The sequence below is a fragment of the Falco biarmicus genome, chromosome 3 (genome assembly GCF_023638135.1).
Source record: "Falco biarmicus isolate bFalBia1 chromosome 3, bFalBia1.pri, whole genome shotgun sequence".
Taxonomy (NCBI): domain Eukaryota; kingdom Metazoa; phylum Chordata; class Aves; order Falconiformes; family Falconidae; genus Falco; species Falco biarmicus.
Window position 1 is genome coordinate 43,422,249 of NC_079290.1, and position 23,313 is coordinate 43,445,561.

The window sequence follows — 23,313 nt, forward strand, 5'->3', positions numbered from 1 at the left end:
AGGACAGCTGCCTTTGCCCTCAGCAGCATCACGGTTTCACTTTCTGCACACGCCCTTTGCTGGGGGAAATTGTTCCATACAGGAAATGATGCATTAAAACTACTGTGTCGTATCACTCACTTCATCACACTGCTGATATTTTTTTATGTAGGTAATCATTCTGCATTATATTAAGGATTTGCAATGTGCAGCTATAGCTCTGGCTGCTTTGCATAGGTTGGTGCATCTGCTGCAATCGGAGACCTAGTTCCTCTTCAGGGAAAACCCGAGTTGCCACTTGCCATTTGTCCGGGTGCAAAGCCATAATTTTGGACAGCTGTCTCAACACTTCTCTAGCTGTTACTGGAATTAAGTTGTTGATAGCGGAAAAGTAAAGGGAGTGCTACAAATCATGCATATGACTTTTATTACTTAGAGTGGTTGACAGCAAAGGTAGGTTTGAATATATAGTACTTTATGTATAAATGAATGCAGCAAAACAGAACAAAGATTTGAGGATCTTTGGGATTTGAGAAAATTTTGAGAAATGGGTGTGCAACTGAACTTTACACAGAAGCAGATCATGTAAACACAGCTATGTTCACCTTAGGAACTTTTCTGAAAAGCAAACAAATGAATAAAATCACATTGAAGAGCTAAGCCCTGAAAGCCTTATTCGTCCTTTCACCAGCTCAGAACAGCTGATCCTGACAGCAGTGATTGGGGCAAATGTCCTGTATTCTGAAAACTACATTTCCTCTTTGGAGTAAGACCATGGGTTCAGACACCCAGATTTTTAAGCTGCACGTCCTGGAGAAACCACTCAGAGGCTTGGTCACTGGTTTGTTCTGAGGTTTTTGGCTGAGTATTTTTTGCCTCTTCTGTACAGATCCTTATGTCTGTAAAAGGGCTTTGCAAACACGCAGCAGCTTGTCCATCTTTGCATCACACTGTGAGATCAAGTCATAAACCTTTCTCAAGAAAAATCTCTCATTTAGAAAGAGCAAGTGAGAACCACATGACTTGGGTACATCTCAAGCCCATGGAGATCGTTTCCTCCATTTCAGTAAATGTTGGCTCTGGCCCATAGAGTAGGGTTCTGAGGGATATCGAAGGTGTGGTATGTGAAAAAATTCCCCAACTGCTTTTGTTAATCTGTGATTTACCTTTCCCTCCCTGGCTCTAGGCCTACTCTGTGGCCGTTGTTGAATTCAGGGGTGCAATTCTCAGTGACTCACATGGGAAAGGGTTCCACGTATAACGTGCAGCTGTACACTAGACTTTTCTTTCAATGCCTTTTCCAGCTCTCTGCTGGAAATAGTCACGACATAGCATTTGCACACTTTCACAGTGAATTTCTCTCCCAGACAGTAAAATTTAGGAAATCACCTCACCTGCAGAGTTACGTGCTCTCCCTACTCCTTTGTTTGTTGGTAACATCTTACACCAGAGCAAACACTGTGCAAAGGGCAATAGTGAAGAAAGCCAAAAGATGTGTGTGTGTGTGCTGGGGCGAGTGGGTGCGGGTGTCCCCCAGCACATACTGAGTGGGCTGCACTCTGCCCGTCTCACAGCACTAGCACCCCAAAGCGCATGCTGCCTGATCTGGCCAGCCAGCAGGGAGATGTGCAGCACTTGGCTACAACTGGGAATGTGCCTTCTGGGGTTACATCTCCTCAGTGGCAGGATGGTGTCACCAACCCCTCTCCCCTGGGACAACCGGGATGGATGGGCACATCCCTCTGGCACCTCTGGGCAGGCAGGATGGCAGTCTGGATTTATGTACATATGAGTAGCCTTTGAAATTATTTGCAACGCACAAACGAGGACAAAGAGAAGCCCATGGGTAGGAGAGGAGTGGGTGCTTGTGCACAGCCCAAGCTGTGCCAGGACTTCCCCTCTTCTCTGAAGCAGAAAAATAAGGATATTTCTGAGGGCAATGGGAGCGTTAGCTGGCCCCAGTGCCTGCACCTGGAGAACAGATATATAACATGAACTGGAATTAATGGCTTTTAAAATGTCCATGTGTTATGGGAACTTTAAAGTGATGTTGAAAGTAGTATTTCTTGTCTTTGGAGTTATAACTGGTGCTATGAAACGCATTCTTTTCCCATATATTTAGCTGCCACTGAATGACATTTGATCTGAAAGGTGAGAATAGAAGGAAGATAGTGTTTCACAACCACAAGATCCAATTTTAAGGAAGGGAATAACACTTTTGACTAGCTGTATGTTCACTGGTCCATATAATTTAGTGGAACATTATGTCCCCCTCTGGACCACAGCACTGTGATTAGAGAAGCAAGAATAGCAAATGCACAGAATTTACAGTGATTGATGTAACATGATCAATAAGGAGAAACTCAGCTGTCTAAGGCTTAAACAACTATGTCAAACCAGTGATGTACTAAGTTTAAAATCTATGAGGTATTTCTTTAGTTCTTACAAATTAGGGTCCTAGTTTTTTCATGCTTGCTTTAGCCATACACACACGTCTCCACTGATTTGTGTAGCAGTACACCTAAACATACAGCTCATCCCTACCTCCTTATTTAAAATCACACCATGTGCTCTTAAAGCCCTGTGCCTGTAGCAGAGGTGAGGACCCAGGCTCAACCCAATGAGCTGGGCTGTGAGGACGGTCACTCCTCTGCTGCTTGCCTGCCTTGCCAAGTCCTTGCTGCTCCCACAGCCCCAGTGCCAGCACTGGTGTGATGGCTTTCAGCCCAGTGCCAGCGGGGCAGTGGGGCTGGCAGCCAGGGGCATGGTGGAATAAGAAGCTGGCAGAAAGCTGTTGGCTGAGGACCAATTTTCAGCACATTGCAGCTGCAGCTGGAGAAGCTGGGGCCGCCCGGCATGGGCAGCAGGCACGTCCAGGCAGCATCGGGGGAGCTTTGCCAAGGGTCTATCACAAGGTATGGGGAGAGGAGAGAAGCTGTGGGGCAGCCCAGGGGCAGCCCCCCCTTGGTGGGGTGTTTGCCCACCATCTCCTGGGATTGTAACTTGTGCAGGGGAAGACATAGAGGCTACATGTGCCTCTGGTGCTGGATGAGGCTCCTGGATTTGGAGTCACCTGCATTGTAACCACCGGCAGAATGATCCTCCAGCACTTTGCCCTGGCTCATGTTTATAATTGCCAGGGCTGGGCCCCAACAAGCTGCTAGCTGCTTTCCAGAGTGTTTCCTCTCTGGGGAGGACAACCCCATCCATCTTGCCACCAACTTTCCTTCTGAGGTCTGCTAAAGAGCGTTTCCAGAGGTCCCTCACAGGAACGTTTCAGATCCAGCAAAACGCTGCATGTGAGGACTGTTCCTGGGGCAGGCAGAGATGGAGCCGGTGTGTCCGGAAAAGGACTTGAGACTGTGTCTGGGAGGCAAAACCACAGCTGAGGGCAGGGAGGAGAGCAACTATACCCAAGGGAGTATTATTAGAGGGAAAGACCATGCCAAGCCTGGCAGTTTGAAGCTGTGAGAGACCTGTGTGCTGGTGTGTAGAGTTCTGTACTGACCATAGGTATCTCCTCGCAGAGTGCAGATATCAACCTACTGGAAGTGACCTAGAGGGAGGAGGTTCTGCCTTGACAGGCAATTACTCTTAGGTTACTCGTGATTAGCTTAAACACAACTACAAATACAGGGTGCAGAGCTTCTATTTTTTTTTCTCACTGTGACACTCAGTGGGAAGCACCAACAGGTCATGTTTGCCAACTCTAGGAGTCTGTGCAATAGCTGCGCCGGCTGTCCCCTATTAGCTGTGTCTTCTCAGTTGCGTTAGTCGGCTGAAGCATGATAGGAGTTTCTCCATCTAAATTGGGGAGGAGGAGGACAAAAAATACTTTAAGAATCCTTTACTTGCTACCAAAATCAGTTTTCTTGTTAGTACCACATTTCATCTGCTGTTCTGGCTACAACTTAACCTTGGCTTTGCAGATGGCTGTGTGCGTACTGAGGAAGCAGCAATGCCCACAACGAGTCTACAAATGCTCTTACTCCTTGTCCATGTGTAGTGGCATATTTCTGGATGACTATTGGTGGTGTTATGAAAGTGGACATTAGCTGTACCTCGTGCTTTGCAGAGACTGCAGGATAAGGGTTCATGTCCCAATGGCAAGTACTTGTTCCTATAAATGTCTGAATATAATGAGTGCTGTTGTGAGTCAGCAAGCACTAACCTTGACAATGTTTGTAAGAATGGGCCAGAAATTACTCTTGAAGAAGGCAAAGTTAACAATATAGAAAGAATAGAGTTAAAAGAAAAAAAATAGTGATCAGTAATATACTTGAGAGGGAAGAAATCACATATATCCTGAAAGGCAGTTTGTTAAATAAAAATGTTAAATTGCATTTTGAAGTCTTATGTAATATATATACAGTAGGATTTTGAGAATTACTGTTTTAATGAGTTTGGAACTGCCAAAACCTCATATTATCACTACATAAATCCTTACTGCTTTGTACTTTCTTATTCCATGCAGTTATGTGTTTGGTTTCCCAATGTATCTGTAAAAAATGTGTTTGATTTTAGAGTGGAGGAAAGTGAAGTCTTTATAGAGTTCCCTGATGGCTGTTGTGTTCCCTTTGATAATGAAAAAGGTTTGGCTGCCCTTCTCTTGGGCCTCTTTCCAACCCATCGTTTGGGGGTGGGGGGAGGAGGGGACTCAAGACTCAGAGACTGACTTCTAAAGGTTCAGCCGTATCAGTGAAGTGTTTTCATATGAAAAATTTTGGACTATCTATATCTTGATACTAGCACAGCCTTCACAGTAATTGAATACAAATGATGGCATTTTTTGCCAAATGACCAAATGTTCAGAAAAAAAATCTCATCTGACATTTCCTCCTGTTTACATGACAGTTGATGGGATGAATCATGGGCAAAAGATGTAACGTACAGGAGTAACTTAACCCAGAGCAGGAATCTAATTGCATGCCATACGGCTTCCCCTCAGTGGGGGCAGAACAATTTTTACTCTGTCAAGGTGAAAGGCAAGAATGATGAAATGCCAAACAGCTTCTCTGTATGGGCAATTCTGTATTTAGACACAAGGTCAAAGACAGACACGTTTCATAACTTCTAAAAGTATATGAGTAATTAATGCTTCGAGCTCTGCTCGGGCTCAGATTAGTTTGGCAGTTCCTACCCATTTTTAAGTTGCTGTGTATTTTCTAGATTTCTGAGCAGCACTCCCTCCCACCTTCTGCTGCCTCCAAGTTGTTCATTTTCTGGAAGATCGTTGATGGAGGGCAGAGACTAGTAGTTCATTTTGCTTTGATACCCAGATGTGCAAGAAGAGAACAGGACCCACTGCAAATCTGTTGCATTGCTTCCATCTGATCTGCAGACAATTCTGAGCTGACACCTTCACCAGGCATTTTGCTGCCTGCACCCTTCTAAGATTTGTGATGGTTTTTATCAGAAAAGGGACCTATGGTATAATAAACTGTACAAATATAGCCTGCTAATGGAGAGCTGCAGAATGGAGGTGTGGCAGAATTCACAGTTTAAACTGCTTTCTATAGATAGCTTTTGCTTGCTGTTCGCCTACATTGGTATCATATGGAGTGTGGAGGAGACAATGAAGTGCTAAAAGCTTATTGCTTCTGAGTTGGGAAAGTATTTTGTTATTCAGTTTCTTTTTTCTTTTTCTTTTTTTCTCCCAGATTTCATTTTCTGTAAAGTGAAAGTTGGTCTAAAAATGCCTTGCTTTGTTCTTACAATGATAACCAACCAGGAAAGGAGAACAAACTTGCCAAACTGCTTTGAGTGCATCATTACATCCTAGAATACCAAGGCAATCCAGACTCCAACGGCACCTCCTCTGGGACCACAAAAGTCAACAAAAAGTTTGCCATCAACTTCAGTGGAAGAAAAATCTGAAAGCCTGCCCCGTATGTGTGAGTGATGAACTGTTGCACATGTCTGTGCTGCAGACGAGTGAGGGATACTTCCTTATACCAGTATATTTTTGCACGTCACCTGTAACATCGTGGCATGACACCACAGATTACCTGACTTCACATGTTTTTGATGTCATGTCGTTCTGAAACCTAAAAATGTTATGTTTAAAATGTAATAATACAAATAAAAGGGTTTTTTTGTTGGGTTTTTTTTTTTTTTGTGGTTTCTTTGGGTTTTGGTTTTTTGGTCTTCCATTGTACATTAGGCCACAGTGCTTTGTGGTACAAACCAACAGTCATGAGAAGAAATCACTGAACCTAAGTACAGGCCAGGGCTTGCAAACCCCTAAGTTCCTTTAGTTCTTATGATCATGCTACCCATGGAAGTACATGCTGTAAAACAAATTTCTCATGGGAGATACTCATCTAGCTGAGCACTAGAACTATTCAAACGTATTTGTTTAAAATGTTATTCTAGAGGAATATGTCATTTCAACAGAATTGAAGCCTTTGACATGATTGTGTTGATTTCAGTGACAACTCACTTTGCTTTTACATTTTAGGGAATGGATCACTGAATTTTTGGCTTCACATGGGTTTTTTCCACTAATAATTATATTTTATGGTATGTTAATTTGAGGAATGAAATCAATTGTGTAACGCCTTAATTTTGTTAAGGAGAAATGTGAGGGATTCTGAAAATTATTACTGTTGTGCCAATTTGAAAGTTGAAGTCTAAATGTTGACTCCCACAATACACATATTGCCTCTTTTGTGCAGTATGGCTGGCTCTAGGCAGCTCCCACTGAGTGCAGCAACAACTGCTGGAGACTGACTCTCATATTTTTTTAGCATCAGGAATAGTGATGTTTTATTGATGTTGAACTCCTCAGAAAAGCAAGGAGTAACTACAAAATATTTGGATAAATTTAAGTATGGCCTTAGCTTAAGAACCTACATTTTGACCTTAGCAAAAAAGTTCTGGCTAGCAATAATATAGATACTGGGGACAGCAGGAAGCAAAGAAATTAATTACCAGCTAAAGCTAGAATGCTCAGTCTGTGGGCAGAGGGCATGCAAAGAATTTGGATCCTAATAGGTTTTCCTCTTCCAAAATGAAATCTGCTGCAGGAGTGATGATTACAGTTTGTTTCTGAATTACCTACAGGAGCATTTCTATTATTTACATAAAGGAAGGCACAAGTATTCACTTCTGTGGCCCAACATTTTACAATGTCTGGTGGAAAAGCCCAATATTTGCCATTATAAATCACCTGCATCTTTTTGGCCAGCATCCCTAAAATTTGTGGAGGTGGGAGGGGGGGGTAAGTGCAGTTTGAACTGCTTATTTTTCTAAATACAGTGTCTATTTTCTTTTCAGGTGGAGGAAAGAAGCTCACATTGTCCTCTGTCATGAAGTTTTTCCTTTTATTCATTATATGTTGCTCTCTTTTCATCTTATTTTAAAATACAGAGAATTCTTCTCTACTTAGGCAAGCTGGATTTGATTGGTAGGAAAATATACCAAGACTGAAGAGAAGGGTAGGAAAGGTACAAATATCTAGTTTTCTTCAGGCCCTTCCTATATACTTAATATTGTCCTCAAAACACTTAAAAGACATAATTCCACATAATGTTTCAGACTGGTACTTTGCTAAACATTTAAAATTATTTTTAAAAATTGATATTTCAGTGAGATTTGGTGGGAGTAAAGGGATGGGAAGGCGGCCTGAAATTACGGAATACCAATAAATACCATCTGTGTCAGAAGGAGGGAGAAAATTTTTTATGCCACTGGGGAATTCTGTGCTGGATTATGAGAGAAAGCAAAATACCTGCCAAACTAGAAAAAAAGCAAAATTAAAAGATTTTTATCCTTCAAAGTTCCATCTTCATTTTTCAAACTTGAAACTTGGCTTTGGTGTCATAGACCCATTAAATATCTATTTTAGATTTGCACTTTTCAGGTGCCTAATGTTGTAGAGTATATTACATTTATTTCAAATAATGTATTGTGGTTATGAAGTTTTCACTAATAGTTTTTCTGCCTTTGCAGAGACTGAGCAAGTGTGATCATTTTTAAAGCTGACTGTATTTACCTTGATATGCCTTTAGGAGAAACCAATTTAAAAACACCACCATACGTTGGCATATCAGTTATATAAATAGCATTTGTTTCAACTACTACAAGTGTTTTGTTACATATTTATGGAAGGGTAAATTTGTGTGAAAAGTTGGGGGGAAAAAATTCTTCCTGCTAAGGGAACATGACATTTGCAATCTGGCAGTGCTAATTTAAGCATAATAAATGTAAGAATATAACAGCGTAAGACCTTCCATAACAATGGAAGAGAAAAAGAGTGAACTGACTGCTTAGGTCCTTCCTCATAAAATAGGAGTAATCCTAACCATAGTTTATAAAAATCTGCAACTGAAAAATGGCCTATGTCTTCCCCTGATATCTTGGCCTCTTATTGCTGGAGCAAGGGTCATAGCCTCTCTCAGCCCGTCCTGTAAGTGTCCAGCCTAACCCGTTTGAGATGTTTCTGCTTCCTCTGAAGATGAAGGCAAAACTCTGTCCCACTGAGCAGATTCGGACAGGGCTCTTTGTTCAAAATATGTAGCCCACACTAATGCCAAATCAGGAAATAACCACCATCATCCTTTGGTACAGCCAAAATCTGAGTGTGCAGCTGGGGGGATGCAGCAAAGTCAAGAAAAGAGGGTGACCCTGCTGTGAAGGGGGTCCCACTGCCCCCAGCCTGTGTTCCTGGGTGGATGCTCTTTCTCCCTTCTTTGAGCTGGCATTAGCACTCAGCCTGTGCCACCGTGAAGCACAGCAGGGAGTTAAGCGGGCAGAGAACTATATGCATTTCTGAGAGGATTAATTTTCACCTGGATTGTATCCAAAATCTTGCTCCTGGTAAGGCAGCACAATTGCTACTGCCAGTGCAGAAGAGAGTGAGCAGCTTGGGGGCTGGATGGCAGAGGGGCAGGACCACGGCAGCTCCCATGCAAACTCTCTTAGGTTACTGTGCAGCCTTACTGGGCATGGGGGCCCTGAGACTTGTAATGTTTCAGTGTCTCATAAGAGACACAGGAGATACTTAACTGTTAGTGCCTTAAGTTTAGTTTTTCATTAACATACCACTTGGGAAGTTGATCAGGTTATGATGTTAGCCACAGTGGATTGGCACATCTTCACTGATGTCTGGAAGCAGCCTCAGCATCGTGAGCAGAACATCTGGCCTACAGGCTTTAAAGATTGTTTTGAACAGTTTTGCCACACAGTAAGCCCCCATAATACACACCTCTTTCCATGTCGTTCTTTATTTGCTCTTCTAAATCTTCTGGAGACACACAAACCTCCTGCTCTTCCCTTTCAGGTGCTTTGGGTTTACACTTTCCACAGCAGCAGTTGAAGCAGCAGCAGAGGCAGCAGCAGAGGTAGCAGCCCGTCAGCAGGCCACAGACTACAAACAGGCCCTGGGTTAAACACAGTGGGAGGAAAACCCAGTGAGCAATGACCTTCCTCAAACTTGTGGCAACCTCTTACAGCTGAAGGCAGATCATCAAAGGAACTTGAGTTCTCAAGTGTTTGGCACTCAGAAGAGTCCAGCTGCTGGCCAAGTGCCTAAACAAGGGCCAGGTCTTCCACAGTCTTCCTCACCCATGAGCTCCTACTTGCTGCTCAGAACCATGTCCACAAAGATGACACCAACCAACAGGCCCCCTCATGCCCGATTTTTCAAAGTCTGTCTGCAGCTGATGGCCCTCAGAAAAAACTTCCAGACGACATGCAAAACCCCACCCACCTTAACATGACTCATTTCCATCCTAAAAATGACTCATTTGCCCAAGATTGTTTTCACAAACACTTATTTACTGGCAGGTTCTTGCCAATAACAAAACCAGGAGAAAAAGAAGCAAAGTCCCAGATGCGTCCCACATAACTTTGGGCACTGAACTAAGGCATCCAAATTAGGTCTCTAAGCCCCTGTGGGCTCCCCACGTAGTCAATGGGAAGTTAAAAGCCCTTCCAGAGGGTGATTCAGCCCCAGGAGGATTTGAATTGCCCATGGGGGTGTCTTTATCTCCCTCTTAGCCTGTGCAGGAGCACACAGGTGACATCTCCTAAATCAGACTCCTCAGGCTGTGGTTTCTTGATCTGAGGACTCAGAAGGCAAGAAGTTCCCACCTGCTTTGCCCTCTGCTCATTCCTGTTCCAGTGGCACAAGGCAGGAGGCTTCAGCAGGGCCAGCACAACTGCCTGGGGCCAAGACCAGAGATCTCAACCAGATTCAACAGCCAGAAAACTTTAATTTACAGAGCTTTTCTTTCTCCAGACCAGGTCACTGCCTGGGTTCACAGCACAGCTCCACAGCTGCTTGCGCTGGAGACTGCATGCTGCATTGCAGCAATGGGACAGGGCACCTGCAGCAGGGAGCCCTCAGGCTGCCATTGCCACCCCGTGCTCCATGGGGACATGACAGCAGCCTGGCTCGTGACCCGGGGCAGATCCAGGCCTGCACCAAGATGTTTGTGGCAGAGGAGAAACCTCGTGTCTCTTCATGGACATAGTGGTGTAAGAGCAAAGGAAGGCCAGTGACATTCCTGAAAAGTGAATCAGAGTTTATATGTGGAATGTGTATGTAAAGCCAGCACAGCTTTGTGGCCACTGGTTATGTATGGGTTGGAGGTATAGCCAGGCTTTAACACTACAGTTATACAGTCTGCCCTTTATTATACTATTCAGTATATTCATAAGAAAAGATGCCGCTGAGAAAGAAAGCAAGCACAAACGTCAGGATATTGTCAAACTTTGACAATGAAGCTATGTAAATAACGTTGTTATGTATGCATGTCTCAGGCAGTGTTAGTGGGGGCTGACTGGAGCATCTTTGAAGGTAATAAGACTATGTACATGCCTAATATTAATATAGGCATGTATCAAGAGTGAGCAAGGTGGTTTTAAATGAAAAGAATGACTCAAACTTTTTGTTTTAAAATGTTTTGCTTCCAACAGACACCCAAAACCATTCTAAATAAATGATAGAACCCCTAAAATAAATTATCTGACTGTTTATCATTTATGCCATAATGGAGAATAAATTACCATAATAGATAGAATGATAAAAGACAGAATAAAAGTGTATAGAGGGAAAAAATACTTGAATTTATTCATGATACCTTAAATGTTTCAAGATTTCTTGTGCTTTTATCGTCATAGTTGGTAAATCAAGAATCAGTTTGTTGATGGGATCAATAACAGTTAAAGGAACAACCCCTATGCCTGCCAATGGAGAAGCAATTAAAGTTCCCATTACCTATGTCAGTATGTTCCCAGTTTAATATGCCTGCTAAGAAGCCTGGGACTCCAAAAAAAATATTTTTTTCACTTTGCATTTCACCTTTCATTTGAATTTCCTCACTTCTAATAACATGCATCCTCACAACTGTCAGATTTTGTGAGTATGAGTGTTCTAGGGAAAAGGATTTACCAGGAATGTTTGTAGCTGAAGGGGAAAAAAACGAATGAAAGCTGTGGTCCCTACCACCTTCTACCAGAATGAAGGAAATTAGGGGTCCAGAGGTCATCTGCCTCAGATTCAAATAGTATTATGATGGACAATGTAAAAATCTGAGCCTGACCCAGTATTTGTGCATGAGTTAAAAAGAGACGGGGAATAGTGAGCTCAGCTTGCAACTTGGTGGTTCAGCAAACCACTTGATGTCCTATTAATGCTTTAGAGGTGGCAAGATTTTGGATTGGGGAGGGATAGGGAGACTGCCTGTGACAATCCTCAAATAAGTCTATATGCGTATTTGGGGGGGGGGGGGGGGGTTGTACAGAATTCTTAAAAACCAGGAAGCAGTGATTACCTTTGCTAGGATATTCAGCATACCTCATCTCACCTCTGGGATACAGGTCCCTTGAAACAATCCACACGTTCCTCCTTTAGCTGTTAGGAATTTAAGTAACTTCTGTCTGTGCTTTCCACTGCTCTTATGAGTCAAAGCCACAGTGGTTATTTCTGTTCCTGATTTTCTAACCACAGAGGATTTTATACTCCAGAAAATCTCCATTAAAGATCAGTAAGCAGGAGAGGAAATAAAAGCTAAAAAAGCAGCAAACGGTTAAAAACCCCTTGTTTTCCAAGACTGTTAAAGGAGTCAGTACTGCTGCTCTCTGAGCTGTAAGGCAATGCTTCCCCGCACCTGAACTGTGACAAAGAGGCTGAAGAAGAGGGTGGACACCAAAGAAAAAATGGAACGATCCGGTAGGAGAAGACAGTGGCTGTGGTGGGGAGTCCAGCCTGCAGCAGGAGTCAGCTACAGCAGCTACAAGCAGGCAGCCTCCAGCCTGCTTCTGAGTGTGCAACTGTGCCTTTGCAAGTGTAGTTGAAGCACCGGTATTTTATTCATTAGTTTATTTCACTGCTCCACATTTTAAGCAGCTTCCACCTCATCCTGAAACAATTATGGTTTCTCAGACCCACAAAGTGCCCAAGTGACTTCCCCATTTGAAGGGGGACTGCAGGGCAGTGAAGCACTGGCCTGATACGTGCTGAACACAGGAATCCATGTTCCACAGTTCTCAGATCAAAGCTGTCATAGTGTGCTTGCTTCACACAGTACAGATCATTTTCCTGTGTATTCCAGCAGAGTCCTTGCTTTCCCATACTTCTGTTTCTGGAAATGGGTGAGGACAGCATAGATTTTGCACATTTACAATTCTGTTGGTTTGTTACATTTCTGTAACATTTCAATATTTGCAGAAACACTCAAATTTGACATATGCAAACATCAGAGGATGCCAGTGACATAAAAGAGCACACAAACACAGCTCCTTTATGACTAGAACAGTCCATGATGTGTTTTTCCCTGAGCAATATGCCAGTTTTTGATGTCTCATTGTCTTCCTTTACTACTCTTCCTCCACTCCACCCTTCTCATCTTTTCTTCCACTTCCTTTCTCTCATCCCTTCACCAGGGCACGTATATGACACCATAATCACAGAGAGTTAGGTATTATTATCACTTACTTTGTGTTCTGTACATAGCAAAGAACACAGCTAAGTTTGTACTGTAATACACTTATTAACTGCTTGTCACATAAGTGGGACTTCTTGTTTTTGAATAATGAGTCATTTTTATTTAGTCATTACTGAAAAGAAAGTAAAAATTAACCTGGAGCACTAGATTCTAATTTAATTAATGTCTGAAAGTGTTACAAAACGTGTTCTATTTAACTGTTTACCAAGTCAAAAAGAAAACATTCTATATTAGCACTATTCTGAGCTTATGTTACATTCTGCCACTGTCAATTTTCCAGATAATGTTGGTTTTTAAATAAGCTTTTAGTAGTGGTTTAGGTTCAAATCCTACGATTCGTTAAGCCTGTAGAGAGACCGTGTTTTTCAGGGGGTTCCTTGTGTATGTAATTGTCTGTGTGCATTGTAACATTTGATTTCCAACAGAAAATAAGGCTTACCTTTGCCCACCAGCTTGAGAGCATGAAGTATGTGTTAACATTTTCCTCACCAAACTGTTCTGCCACATAAAGCCCTAATGATCCATACTTGTCATATATGTTTCGCTTGGACAGATCAGTCAGAGTTGCATGAGCATTGTTGATCTCTTTAAATTTTTCCGCAGCCTCTGGATTGTCTGGATTCTTGTCGGGATGGTATTTCAGAGCCAGTTTTCTTAAACATGAAAAAAAGAAAACCCAGAAGAAAAATAGGTCATCTGTATGTGTGCATGTATATGGACACTTACAAAATATTACAAAATATTTTGACAGAGGTAATAATTCTGATCACTGTGTTCAGCCTTCTTTTTTTCAGCTCTGCTGTACTCAGTGGAAGAAAAATAATACAAAGTGACTGAACTTGAAAGTTTTGGTAAAAGAGGTGTTCCTGTTACACTGAGCATCTACTTTGCGTATTGATACCTAGTCAGCCTCCATGTTAAAGGAGACAGTGACATATGCTGAAAGCACAGGTTGCAGCATGATAATAAATCACAGGCATTTGTTGCATTATGATTGCCAACTGATTTGCATCATTTAGCAGGTCTCAACAAAGATAAAGGTTTTTTAAATGTTGTTTGAAAACATGATTATCACACTGCTTATCCCATCAACATTATCTTCTTTATAGCAAAGGAAATCCCATATTCAATTGCCTATCAATAGCTGCTATATTAAAATTTTGTAAACAGTGTCTGTGTTTGCAAAAACCCAGACATTGATAGTAGAAAACACAGGAGCTGCGATAGAAAAAAAACATCCTCCTGAAGCACAAGGTGGAAAAGCATAGTGAGTTAGTTGCAGTTTCAACTGTCTATGGGCCTGTCTGTGGGCCTAATTCCCGACAGTCACACTTCCAAGACAGTCCTTGAAGCAGTGGAAACTGATTGTCAGCTGGCTTGGGCTGTTTATGCTGGTGGGAAGCCTTTGCTAGGAGAGGGCCCAGTACTGCCTTTTTCCCTGGCTGTACTCAGCACTACAACATCCAAGGACAGGTGCAGCTTGAAAGGAACACTGTGGTACAGTTGGCTCATGGACAGCATTGGGGAAGAACAACTCAAGAAAGAGTTTGTTTCCAACCAGTTGAGGCATTGGCAGTGTGAGGTCACATGCACTTGCCAAACAAGCATAGACAGAAGTGTATCATTTGAAAAATCACCACTCCTTTTGAAGAGCTGACAATATTTTCCCAAGACATTTATTTAATGACTAGTGCTGACATCTAGTGGCATAAAAATGATTTAGTATTGTATTAAATACTGTGATTCTCACCTCAGTCAAGCTATGTTGCAGTTTGTAAATATTCTCTCTGAGCATTTCAGGAGCTAGCCATGAACGTTATGCTCAAAAATATTATTTGTGGTGCAAAGGCAGTGTGCCCACACTTCCTTTACCAAACGTATCCTCAGAGTGGAGTGCTGCTTGACTTTCCGCTAAAGTCCCAGTACAGGTTATTCCCCCAGTAAAATATAACTGTCTTGCTCCTGATGACAGTTCCTGCCTTAGAAACATTCTGCAAATATCAAGACTGTTATGGGCCTGGGAACAACCTCTGCCAACGATTTCTTCAGTTCTGTATGCTGAACTCAAGTCATCTTCTCACAGATCATAAATAACTTTTTAAACATGGCTCTAATAGCATAAAGGGGTTCACATTCAGTCATATTTAATATACCGTGCATGTAGTACCTTAAATATAAATTTTCAGTCATATTTAATATGTGGCACCTTAGACATAATAAAAGATGAAATAGGAGAACTGGAAAAACAAGCTAGAATCTTACATGACTAATGACATTATATGCCATCCAAGTATTTAAGTAGCTTATGCAATCTATCCCTTTTCTTAGCTGAAAAAAACCCCAGTGATTAGAATTCTAAAAAACAAGAGAGGTATTACATTCAAAAACCATGTGTGGATGCAAGTATTGGACAATCTATTCCCAGCCTTTCTTTCTCTTCCCACAGACCTGAAAATATCTTCTGCCCTCTCCATATCCCAAACAATCTCAGAAAAAATAAGAAACTGAACACAATGTAGTTTCAAATAGGTCAAAAACATCAGTTGCACACTCACTTCACTCAGTATTGTTTTAGAATACTAACAGAATTAATTTCAAGAAGTACAGCTAACCAAAGATGAGATATGTTCTTATATTGATTTTGGGAAAACTGTCCTCACAAAAAACACTACATTAACAAAAAACCTTCCTGCACATGAAGGTGACATATATTAATGGGAGATGATTTAGTAACGGGAAACAGATATATATAGTAATAGTACAATTCATTTGACTGAGAAAAATGACTCCATTAGGCCTAATCAAAGAAACAAAAAAGGTAAGGAGAAGAATTATGTGACATAACATGAAGTATCAGTTACATGGAATCTTCCCTGTGGGTCCCTGGAAAACTGACACTCCCTGTATTGTGATAATTGTGGTTCGGTATGAGTAGAGAAAAAGGAAAAAGCCAAAAAATGGACACTGAAATGAATATAGGAGATTCTTGAGTACTTCCCATAACATACAGAAGGATTTATGTCCATAACAATTTTTTCATGATGCATGGCATTCTTCAACACCTTGGGACAATGGAACTCTGCAGCCCTTACCAGCAGCAAGCTATGTAACATGTTTGGGAGAGAAAAGTGACAAAAAGCAGAGAAACAGCTATCATACAAGATGGATTCATGGAAATTAAGTCAAGAAATATGGTCAGAATCTCTGTCAGCGGGAGGCTTAGGGTGAAAGCCGAGATCAGGACAGACTGTGCTGCAGAAGTGGGTATGACAAAAGTACATCTATGTGGACTGATCAACATTCTGAAAGGAAGAAAGTACATAGTATGCAGTGAAACACATATATGCTATGGACTAATGAGAAGTGCCATATAGAGACAAGCCATGCACTTTTGGCTCTGGCCCAGACCCTGTGGCACCTCTATCTCTTGACCCTGCCCGGGCGGCTGCCCTTGAAGGTGTGCCCAGGCTGGAGCTCTTGCCACCGGTGGGGCAGGCGACCAGCCAAGGCTGCCTGCGGTGAAGCCTGGGCCAGGGGATGGTGGTCCTGAGGCGCTGTGTTTTTCAGGGGTCACCTCCGGCAAGGCAAAGAGCGGGTGCGTTGCTGGTGGTGTGAGAGTGAGGCCAGCGGCAGGCCCAGGCTTTGGGTGCGGGGCAGCCCGGGCCACGGGTGGGTGCCTGGGAGGGGAGAGGACCTCAGTCAGAGGCCGTGGGCTGGGGAATTAGCTCAAGTGGTAGAGCGCTCGCTTAGCATGTGAGAGGCAGCGGGATCGATGCCCGCATTCTCCAACGCTTTTCATTCTCCTTACCTGGAGAACAAGGACCTATTCTGGGGGCTGTGGGGAGATCATGGTGTGCCCAGGCTTTAAAGAGGAGGATGCCACCCTGGGCTATATCAAGAGCGGGACAGGCAGTTTAAGAGAAGACTTGATCTTCTCCCTCTTTGACTGTTGTCAAAAGTCATCTGCAGTACTATGTCCAGCTTTGAGCTCCCCCGTGGAGCGGAGACATCAATGAAATGGAGCAAGCTCAGTGCAGGGCCACCAAACAGCTCTGGGAATGGAGGGGTTTATATGTGCGGATGGGCTGAGGAAAGTGGGCATGTTCAGCTTGGAGAAAGCGAGGATCAAAGGGCTTACGCATGACCTTCCAGCTGCTAGGAGAATGTTACGGAGTAGTAGCTGAATGGTTGCCCATTTGTCTGGTGCTTGACCAGAGGACTGGGCTGTGAATCTGAATCAAGGGAAGAGCTGTAGAAGATGACGCTCAAGGAGCTTGTGGAGATTTTCTGTTTTGGGGTTTGCACGATTTCAGGTACTAAAGGTTGGAGCAAGGTAGCGTGACACTGGAGCCGAGGTTGTTGATGAAGCAGGATGTTGGAATAGAGGCATCACATTGCGCTGTGGATAGGGAAGTTGTGGATGGGTGTGTGATGGGCAGAGGTACTGGGCAGGGCCCCATGCTTCCTTCGATAGCTCAGCTGGTAGAGCGGAGGACTGTAGGCTCCCTTGCACGGCCATCCTTAGGTCGCTGGTTCAACTCCGGCTCGAAGGAGTGCCCTTTTGGCTCTGGCCCAGACCTTGTGGCACCTCTATCTCTTGGCCCTGCCGGGGCGGCTGCCCTTGAAGGTGTGCCCAGGCTGGAGCTCTTGCCACCGGTGGGGCAGGCGACCAGCCAAGGCTGCCTGCGGTGAAGCCTGGGCCAGGGGATGGTGGTCCTGAGGCGCTGTGTTTTTCAGGGGTCACCTCCGGCAAGGCAAAGAGCGGGTGCGTTGTTGGTGGTGTGAGAGTGAGGCCAGCGGCAGGCCCAGGCTTTGGGTGCGGGGCAGCCCGTGCCATGGGTGGGTGCCTGGGAGGGGAGAGGACCTCAGTCAGAGGCCATGGGCTGGGGAATTAGCTCAAGTGGTAGAGCGCTCGCTTAGCATGCGAGAGGCAGCGGGATCGATGCCCGCATTCTCCAACGCTTTTCATTCTCCTTACCTGGACAACAGGGACCTTTGCTTGGGTCCCGGGTCCTCCATGGGCTGTGGGACAACAGGGACCTTTGCTTGGGTCCCGGGTCCTCCATGGGCTGTGGGGAGCTCACCTTGCACCTGAGCTGCACAGAAGAGGAGAGCAATCCAGGGCTGCACCAAGGGCAGCACAGTCTCTGGATCGAGGGACAGAGTCTCTGCTTTTACTTGAAACTTGGCTGATGGCATCTAGAATAGCGTGCCCAGCTTTGGGCCTCTCTGTAGGAGACAGACATTGACCAAGAGCCGCGACCTCAGAACAAGGCCACTGGGACACTTGGGAGCAGGCGCGTTTGCCCTGTGAGGAGGTGCCAGTGAATGCGGGCTTGTCCAGAGGCTGGAGGAGAGAGGGTTTTGGGGGAGATGGGCAGCACCTTTCACTGGTTCAGTGGTTAAGGTCTTTTACTGTGATGATTGGTGGAGGACTGAGAAACAACAGGCCAGAACAGAAGCGGGACAGGTTCAGTTGTTTCTTCCCTCAGGACAGCCAGGCAGGAGACGAAGGGTGCCCGCGGGGCTGTGCAGTCTCCATGCTTGGAGACTGGCATGGGCTGACTGGCTGAAGCCTTCAGCAAGCTGCTGCATTCCCTGGGATTGGGGTGCTTGGACGGGGAGGTTTGTGTAGAGATGCCCTTGGGCCTCATTCAAGCTGATTGCTTTGAGAACTCTGTCAGGGAGGCAGAGCTGGGAGAGGGCCCTGGCGGTCCATCAGTAGCTCTGCTGGTCGAGCAGTGGAATGCCGGGTCCCTTGCATGGCTGCCATTACGTCTCGTGTGGGCCCTGAGTTCCCTAACAGGCCGAAATGGCCCTGAGCATCTTCACGTGGGGCATTCAACTTCACGCATGGGGTCCAGGAGCTCTATTAGCTTTCAGCTGTGGGCCTTCACTCTCTTTTTGAGCAATGCAGTAGGAGTCCTGGTCACTAGCTGAGCCATGGCCAGAGCCACGGAGATGTCCAGCCACAGCAAGGCTTGATCCAGACGCTGACATGCAGACAGGTGTTCTGTCCTGACCTCAACCCTGGCTTGGCAGCCTGGACCTGCCTGGCGCTCACTGGGCATGATCACCACGCTGGCCTATGCAGTGACTTCCTGCCATGGAGTTGTGCCTGCCTCACCAGGATGCTAGTGCCTTCTGTTCTGGACACTGGCTTGGAGCGAGCTGCCATGGCTGTGTCTGCCCTGGACTGGTGCCACGGGCGTGAGAGGTTGCGGGCAATGTGCTCTAAGGCAAGTGTTTCTTTTTTCCTGCTGTGAGGAGAGTCATGCGTGTATGCGGGAGTGGTGTGAGAAGTGAACGTTTTTATGAGGCTGTGATGAGCTTGTGAGGTGTGAGGGTCCCATGCTTCCTTCGATAGCTCAGCTGGTAGAGCGGAGGACTGTAGGCTCCCTTGCACGGCCATCCTTAGGTCGCTGGTTCGACTCCGGCTCGAAGGAGTGCCCTTTTGGCTCTGGCCCAGACCCTGTGGCACCTCTACCTCTTGGCCCTGCCCGGGCGGCTGCCCTTGATGGTGTGCCCAGGCTGGAGCTCTTGCCTTTGGTGGGGCAGGCGACCAGCCAAGGCTGCCTGCAGTGAAGCCCGGGCCAGGGGATGGTGGGGGTGGCTGCCCTTGAAGGTGTGCCCAAGCTGGAGCTCTTGCCACCGGTGGGGCAGACGACCAGCCAAGGCTGCCTGCGATGAATCCTGGGCCAGGGGATGGTTGGGTTGGCTGCCCTTGAAGGTGTGCCCAGGCTGGAGCTCTTGCCATTGGTGGGGCAGACAACCAGCCAAGGCTGCCTGCGGTGAAGCCTTGGCCAGGGGATGGTTGGGGTGGCTGCCCTTGATGGTGTGTCCAGGCTTGAGCTCTTGCCACCGGTGGGGCAGGCGACCAGCCAAGGCTGCCTGCGGTGAAGCCTGGGCCAGGGGATGGTGGTCCTGAGGCGCTGTGTTTTTCAGGGGTCACCTCCGGCAAGGCAAAGAGCGGGTGCGTTGCTGGTGGTGTGAGAGTGAGGCCAGCGGCAGGCCCAGGCTTTGGGTGCGGGGCAGCCCGGGCCATGGGTGGGTGCCTGGGAGGGGAGAGGACCTCAGTCAGAGGCCATGGGCTGGGGAATTAGCTCAAGTGGTAGAGCGCTTGCTTAGCATGCGAGAGGCAGCGGGATCGATGCCCGCATTCTCCAACGCTTTTCATTCTCCTTACCTGGACAACAAGGACCTCTTCTGGGGGCTGTGGGGAGATCATGGTGTGCCCAGGCTTTAAAGAGGAGGATGCCACCCTGGGCTATATCAAGAGCGGGACAGGCAGTTTAAGAGAAGACTTGATCTTCTCCCTCTTTGACTGTTGTCAAAAGTCATCTGCAGTACTATGTCCAGCTTTGAGCTCCCCCGTGGAGCGGAGACATCAATGAAATGGAGCAAGCTCAGTGCAGGGCCACCAAACAGCTCTGGGAATGGAGGGGTTTATATGTGCGGATGGGCTGAGGAAAGTGGGCATGTTCAGCTTGGAGAAAGCGAGGATCAAAGGGCTTACGCATGACCTTCCAGCTGCTAGGAGAATGTTACGGAGTAGTAGCTGAATGGTTGCCCATTTGTCTGGTGCTTGACCAGAGGACTGGGCTGTGAATCTGAATCAAGGGAAGAGCTGTAGAAGATGACGCTCAAGGAGCTTGTGGAGATTTTCTGTTTTGGGGTTTGCACGATTTCAGGTACTAAAGGTTGGAGCAAGGTAGCGTGACACTGGAGCCGAGGTTGTTGATGAAGCAGGATGTTGGAATAGAGGCATCACATTGCGCTGTGGATAGGGAAGTTGTGGATGGGTGTGTGATGGGCAGAGGTACTGGGCAGGGCCCCATGCTTCCTTCGATAGCTCAGCTGGTAGAGCGGAGGACTGTAGGCTCCCTTGCACGGCCATCCTTAGGTCGCTGGTTCTTTTGGCTCTGGCCCAGACCTTGTGGCACCTCTATCTCTTGGCCCTGCCCGGGCGGCTGCCCTTGAAGGTGTGCCCAGGCTGGAGCTCTTGCCTTTGGTGGGGCAGGCGACCAGCCAAGGCTGCCTGCGGTGAAGCCTGGGCCAGGGGATGGTGGTCCTGAGGCGCTGTGTTTTTCAGGGGTCACCTCCGGCAAGGCAAAGAGCGGGTGCGTTGTTGGTGGTGTGAGAGTGAGGCCAGCGGCAGGCCCAGGCTTTGGGTGCGGGGCAGCCCGGGCCACGGGTGGGTGCCTGGGAGGGGAGAGGACCTCAGTCAGAGGCCGTGGGCTGGGGAATTAGCTCAAGTGGTAGAGCGCTCGCTTAGCATGCGAGAGGCAGCGGGATCGATGCCCGCATTCTCCAACGCTTTTCATTCTCCTTACCTGGACAACAGGGACCTTTGCTTGGGTCCCGGGTCCTCCATGGGCTGTGGGGAGCTCACCTTGCACCTGAGCTGCACAGAAGAGGAGAGCAATCCAGGGCTGCACCAAGGGCAGCACAGTCTCTGGATCGAGGGACAGAGTCTCTGCTTTTACTTGAAACTTGGCTGATGGCATCTAGAATAGCGTGCCCAGCTTTGGGCCTCTCTGTAGGAGACAGACATTGACCAAGAGCCGCGACCTCAGAACAAGGCCACTGGGACACTTGGGAGCAGGCGCGTTTGCCCTGTGAGGAGGTGCCAGTGAATGCGGGCTTGTCCAGAGGCTGGAGGAGAGAGGGTTTTGGGGGAGATGGGCAGCACCTTTCACTGGTTCAGTGGTTAAGGTCTTTTACTGTGATGATTGGTGGAGGACTGAGAAACAACAGGCCAGAACAGAAGTGGGACAGGTTCAGTTGTTTCTTCCCTCAGGACAGCCAGGCAGGAGACGAAGGGTGCCCGCGGGGCTGTGCAGTCTCCATGCTTGGAGACTGGCATGGGCTGACTGGCTGAAGCCTTCAGCAAGCTGCTGCGTTCCCTGGGATTGGGGTGCTTGGACGGGGAGGTTTGTGTAGAGATGCCCTTGGGCCTCATTCAAGCTGATTGCTTTGAGAACTCTGTCAGGGAGGCAGAGCTGGGAGAGGGCCCTGGCGGTCCATCAGTAGCTCTGCTGGTCGAGCAGTGGAATGCCGGGTCCCTTGCATGGCTGCCATTACGTCTCGTGTGGGCCCTGAGTTCCCTAACAGGCCGAAATGGCCCTGAGCATCCTCACGTGGGGCATTCAACTTCACGCATGGGGTCCAGGAGCTCTATTAGCTTTCAGCTGTGGGCCTTCACTCTCTTTTTGAGCAATGCAGTAGGAGTCCTGGTCACTAGCTGAGCCATGGCCAGAGCCACGGAGATGTCCAGCCACAGCAAGGCTTGATCCAGACGCTGACATGCAGACAGGTGTTCTGTCCTGACCTCAACCCTGGCTTGGCAGCCTGGACCTGCCTGGCGCTCACTGGGCATGATCACCACGCTGGCCTATGCAGTGACTTCCTGCCATGGAGTTGTGCCTGCCTCACCAGGATGCTAGTGCCTTCTGTTCTGGACACTGGCTTGGAGCGAGCTGCCATGGCTGTGTCTGCCCTGGACTGGTGCCACGGGCGTGAGAGGTTGCGGGCAATGTGCTCTAAGGCAAGTGTTTCTTTTTTCCTGCTGTGAGGAGAGTCATGCGTGTATGCGGGAGTGGTGTGAGAAGTGAACGTCTTTATGAGGCTGTGATGAGCTTGTGAGGTGTGAGGGTCCCATGCTTCCTTCGATAGCTCAGCTGGTAGAGCGGAGGACTGTAGGCTCCCTTGCACGGCCATCCTTAGGTCGCTGGTTCGACTCCGGCTCGAAGGAGTGCCCTTTTGGCTCTGGCCCAGACCCTGTGGCACCTCTACCTCTTGGCCCTGCCCGGGCGGCTGCCCTTGAAGGTGTGCCCAGGCTGGAGCTCTTGCCTTTGGTGGGGCAGGCGACCAGCCAAGGCTGCCTGCGGTGAAGCCTGGGCCAGGGGATGGTGGTCCTGAGGCGCTGTGTTTTTCAGGGGTCACCTCCGGCAAGGCAAAGAGCGGGTGCGTTGTTATTGGTGTGAGAGTGAGGCCAGCAGCAGGCCCAGGCTTTGGGTGCGGGGCAGCCCGTGCCATGGGTGGGTGCCTGGGAGGGGAGAGGACCTCAGTCAGAGGCCATGGGCTGGGGAATTAGCTCAAGTGGTAGAGCGCTCGCTTAGCATGCGAGAGGCAGCGGGATCAATGCCCGCATTCTCCAACGCTTTTCATTCTCCTTACCTGGAGACAAGGACCTCTTCTGGGGGCTGTGGGGAGATCATGGTGTGCCCAGGCTTTAAAGAGGAGGATGCCACCCTGGGCTATATCAAGAGTGGGACAGGCAGTTTAAGAGAAGACTTGATCTTCTCCCTCTTTGACTGTTGTCAAAAGTCATCTGCAGTACTATGTCCAGCTTTGAGCTCCCCCGTGGAGCAGAGACATC

General features: G+C 47.0%; 1 protein-coding gene and 8 non-coding genes across 10 annotated transcripts in view; 8 read left to right on the plus strand and 1 right to left on the minus strand.

Moving 5' to 3' along the window:
- Positions 1-456: 456 nt before the first annotated feature.
- The window catches only part of DNAJC5B (DnaJ heat shock protein family (Hsp40) member C5 beta), a 35,019-nt gene continuing 12,162 nt past the window's right edge, over positions 457-23,313 (minus strand). For both annotated transcript variants that reach the window (XM_056332020.1, XM_056332019.1), the window contains exons 3-5: positions 13,372-13,585; positions 9,188-9,362; positions 457-3,783 (exon numbers count right to left, since the gene is read on the minus strand). In XM_056332020.1, coding sequence (XP_056187995.1) covers positions 3,689-3,783; positions 9,188-9,362; positions 13,372-13,585 — 484 coding nt within the window. In that variant the 3' untranslated portion in view covers positions 457-3,688. The remainder of the gene's footprint in view (positions 3,784-9,187; positions 9,363-13,371; positions 13,586-23,313) is intronic.
- On the plus strand, positions 16,648-16,720 carry TRNAA-AGC (transfer RNA alanine (anticodon AGC)). Its single transcript has one exon. It is a non-coding gene; the product is annotated as a tRNA-Ala (tRNA).
- On the plus strand, positions 17,397-17,485 carry TRNAY-GUA (transfer RNA tyrosine (anticodon GUA)). Its single transcript is given in 2 exon segments — positions 17,397-17,433; positions 17,450-17,485. It is a non-coding gene; the product is annotated as a tRNA-Tyr (tRNA).
- TRNAA-AGC (transfer RNA alanine (anticodon AGC)) lies at positions 17,818-17,890 on the plus strand. Its single transcript has one exon. It is a non-coding gene; the product is annotated as a tRNA-Ala (tRNA).
- On the plus strand, positions 19,290-19,378 carry TRNAY-GUA (transfer RNA tyrosine (anticodon GUA)). The gene is given in 2 exon segments: positions 19,290-19,326; positions 19,343-19,378. It is a non-coding gene; the product is annotated as a tRNA-Tyr (tRNA).
- Positions 20,026-20,098, plus strand: TRNAA-AGC (transfer RNA alanine (anticodon AGC)). The gene has a single exon. It is a non-coding gene; the product is annotated as a tRNA-Ala (tRNA).
- On the plus strand, positions 21,173-21,245 carry TRNAA-AGC (transfer RNA alanine (anticodon AGC)). The gene has a single exon. It is a non-coding gene; the product is annotated as a tRNA-Ala (tRNA).
- TRNAY-GUA (transfer RNA tyrosine (anticodon GUA)) lies at positions 22,598-22,686 on the plus strand. The gene is given in 2 exon segments: positions 22,598-22,634; positions 22,651-22,686. It is a non-coding gene; the product is annotated as a tRNA-Tyr (tRNA).
- TRNAA-AGC (transfer RNA alanine (anticodon AGC)) lies at positions 23,019-23,091 on the plus strand. The gene has a single exon. It is a non-coding gene; the product is annotated as a tRNA-Ala (tRNA).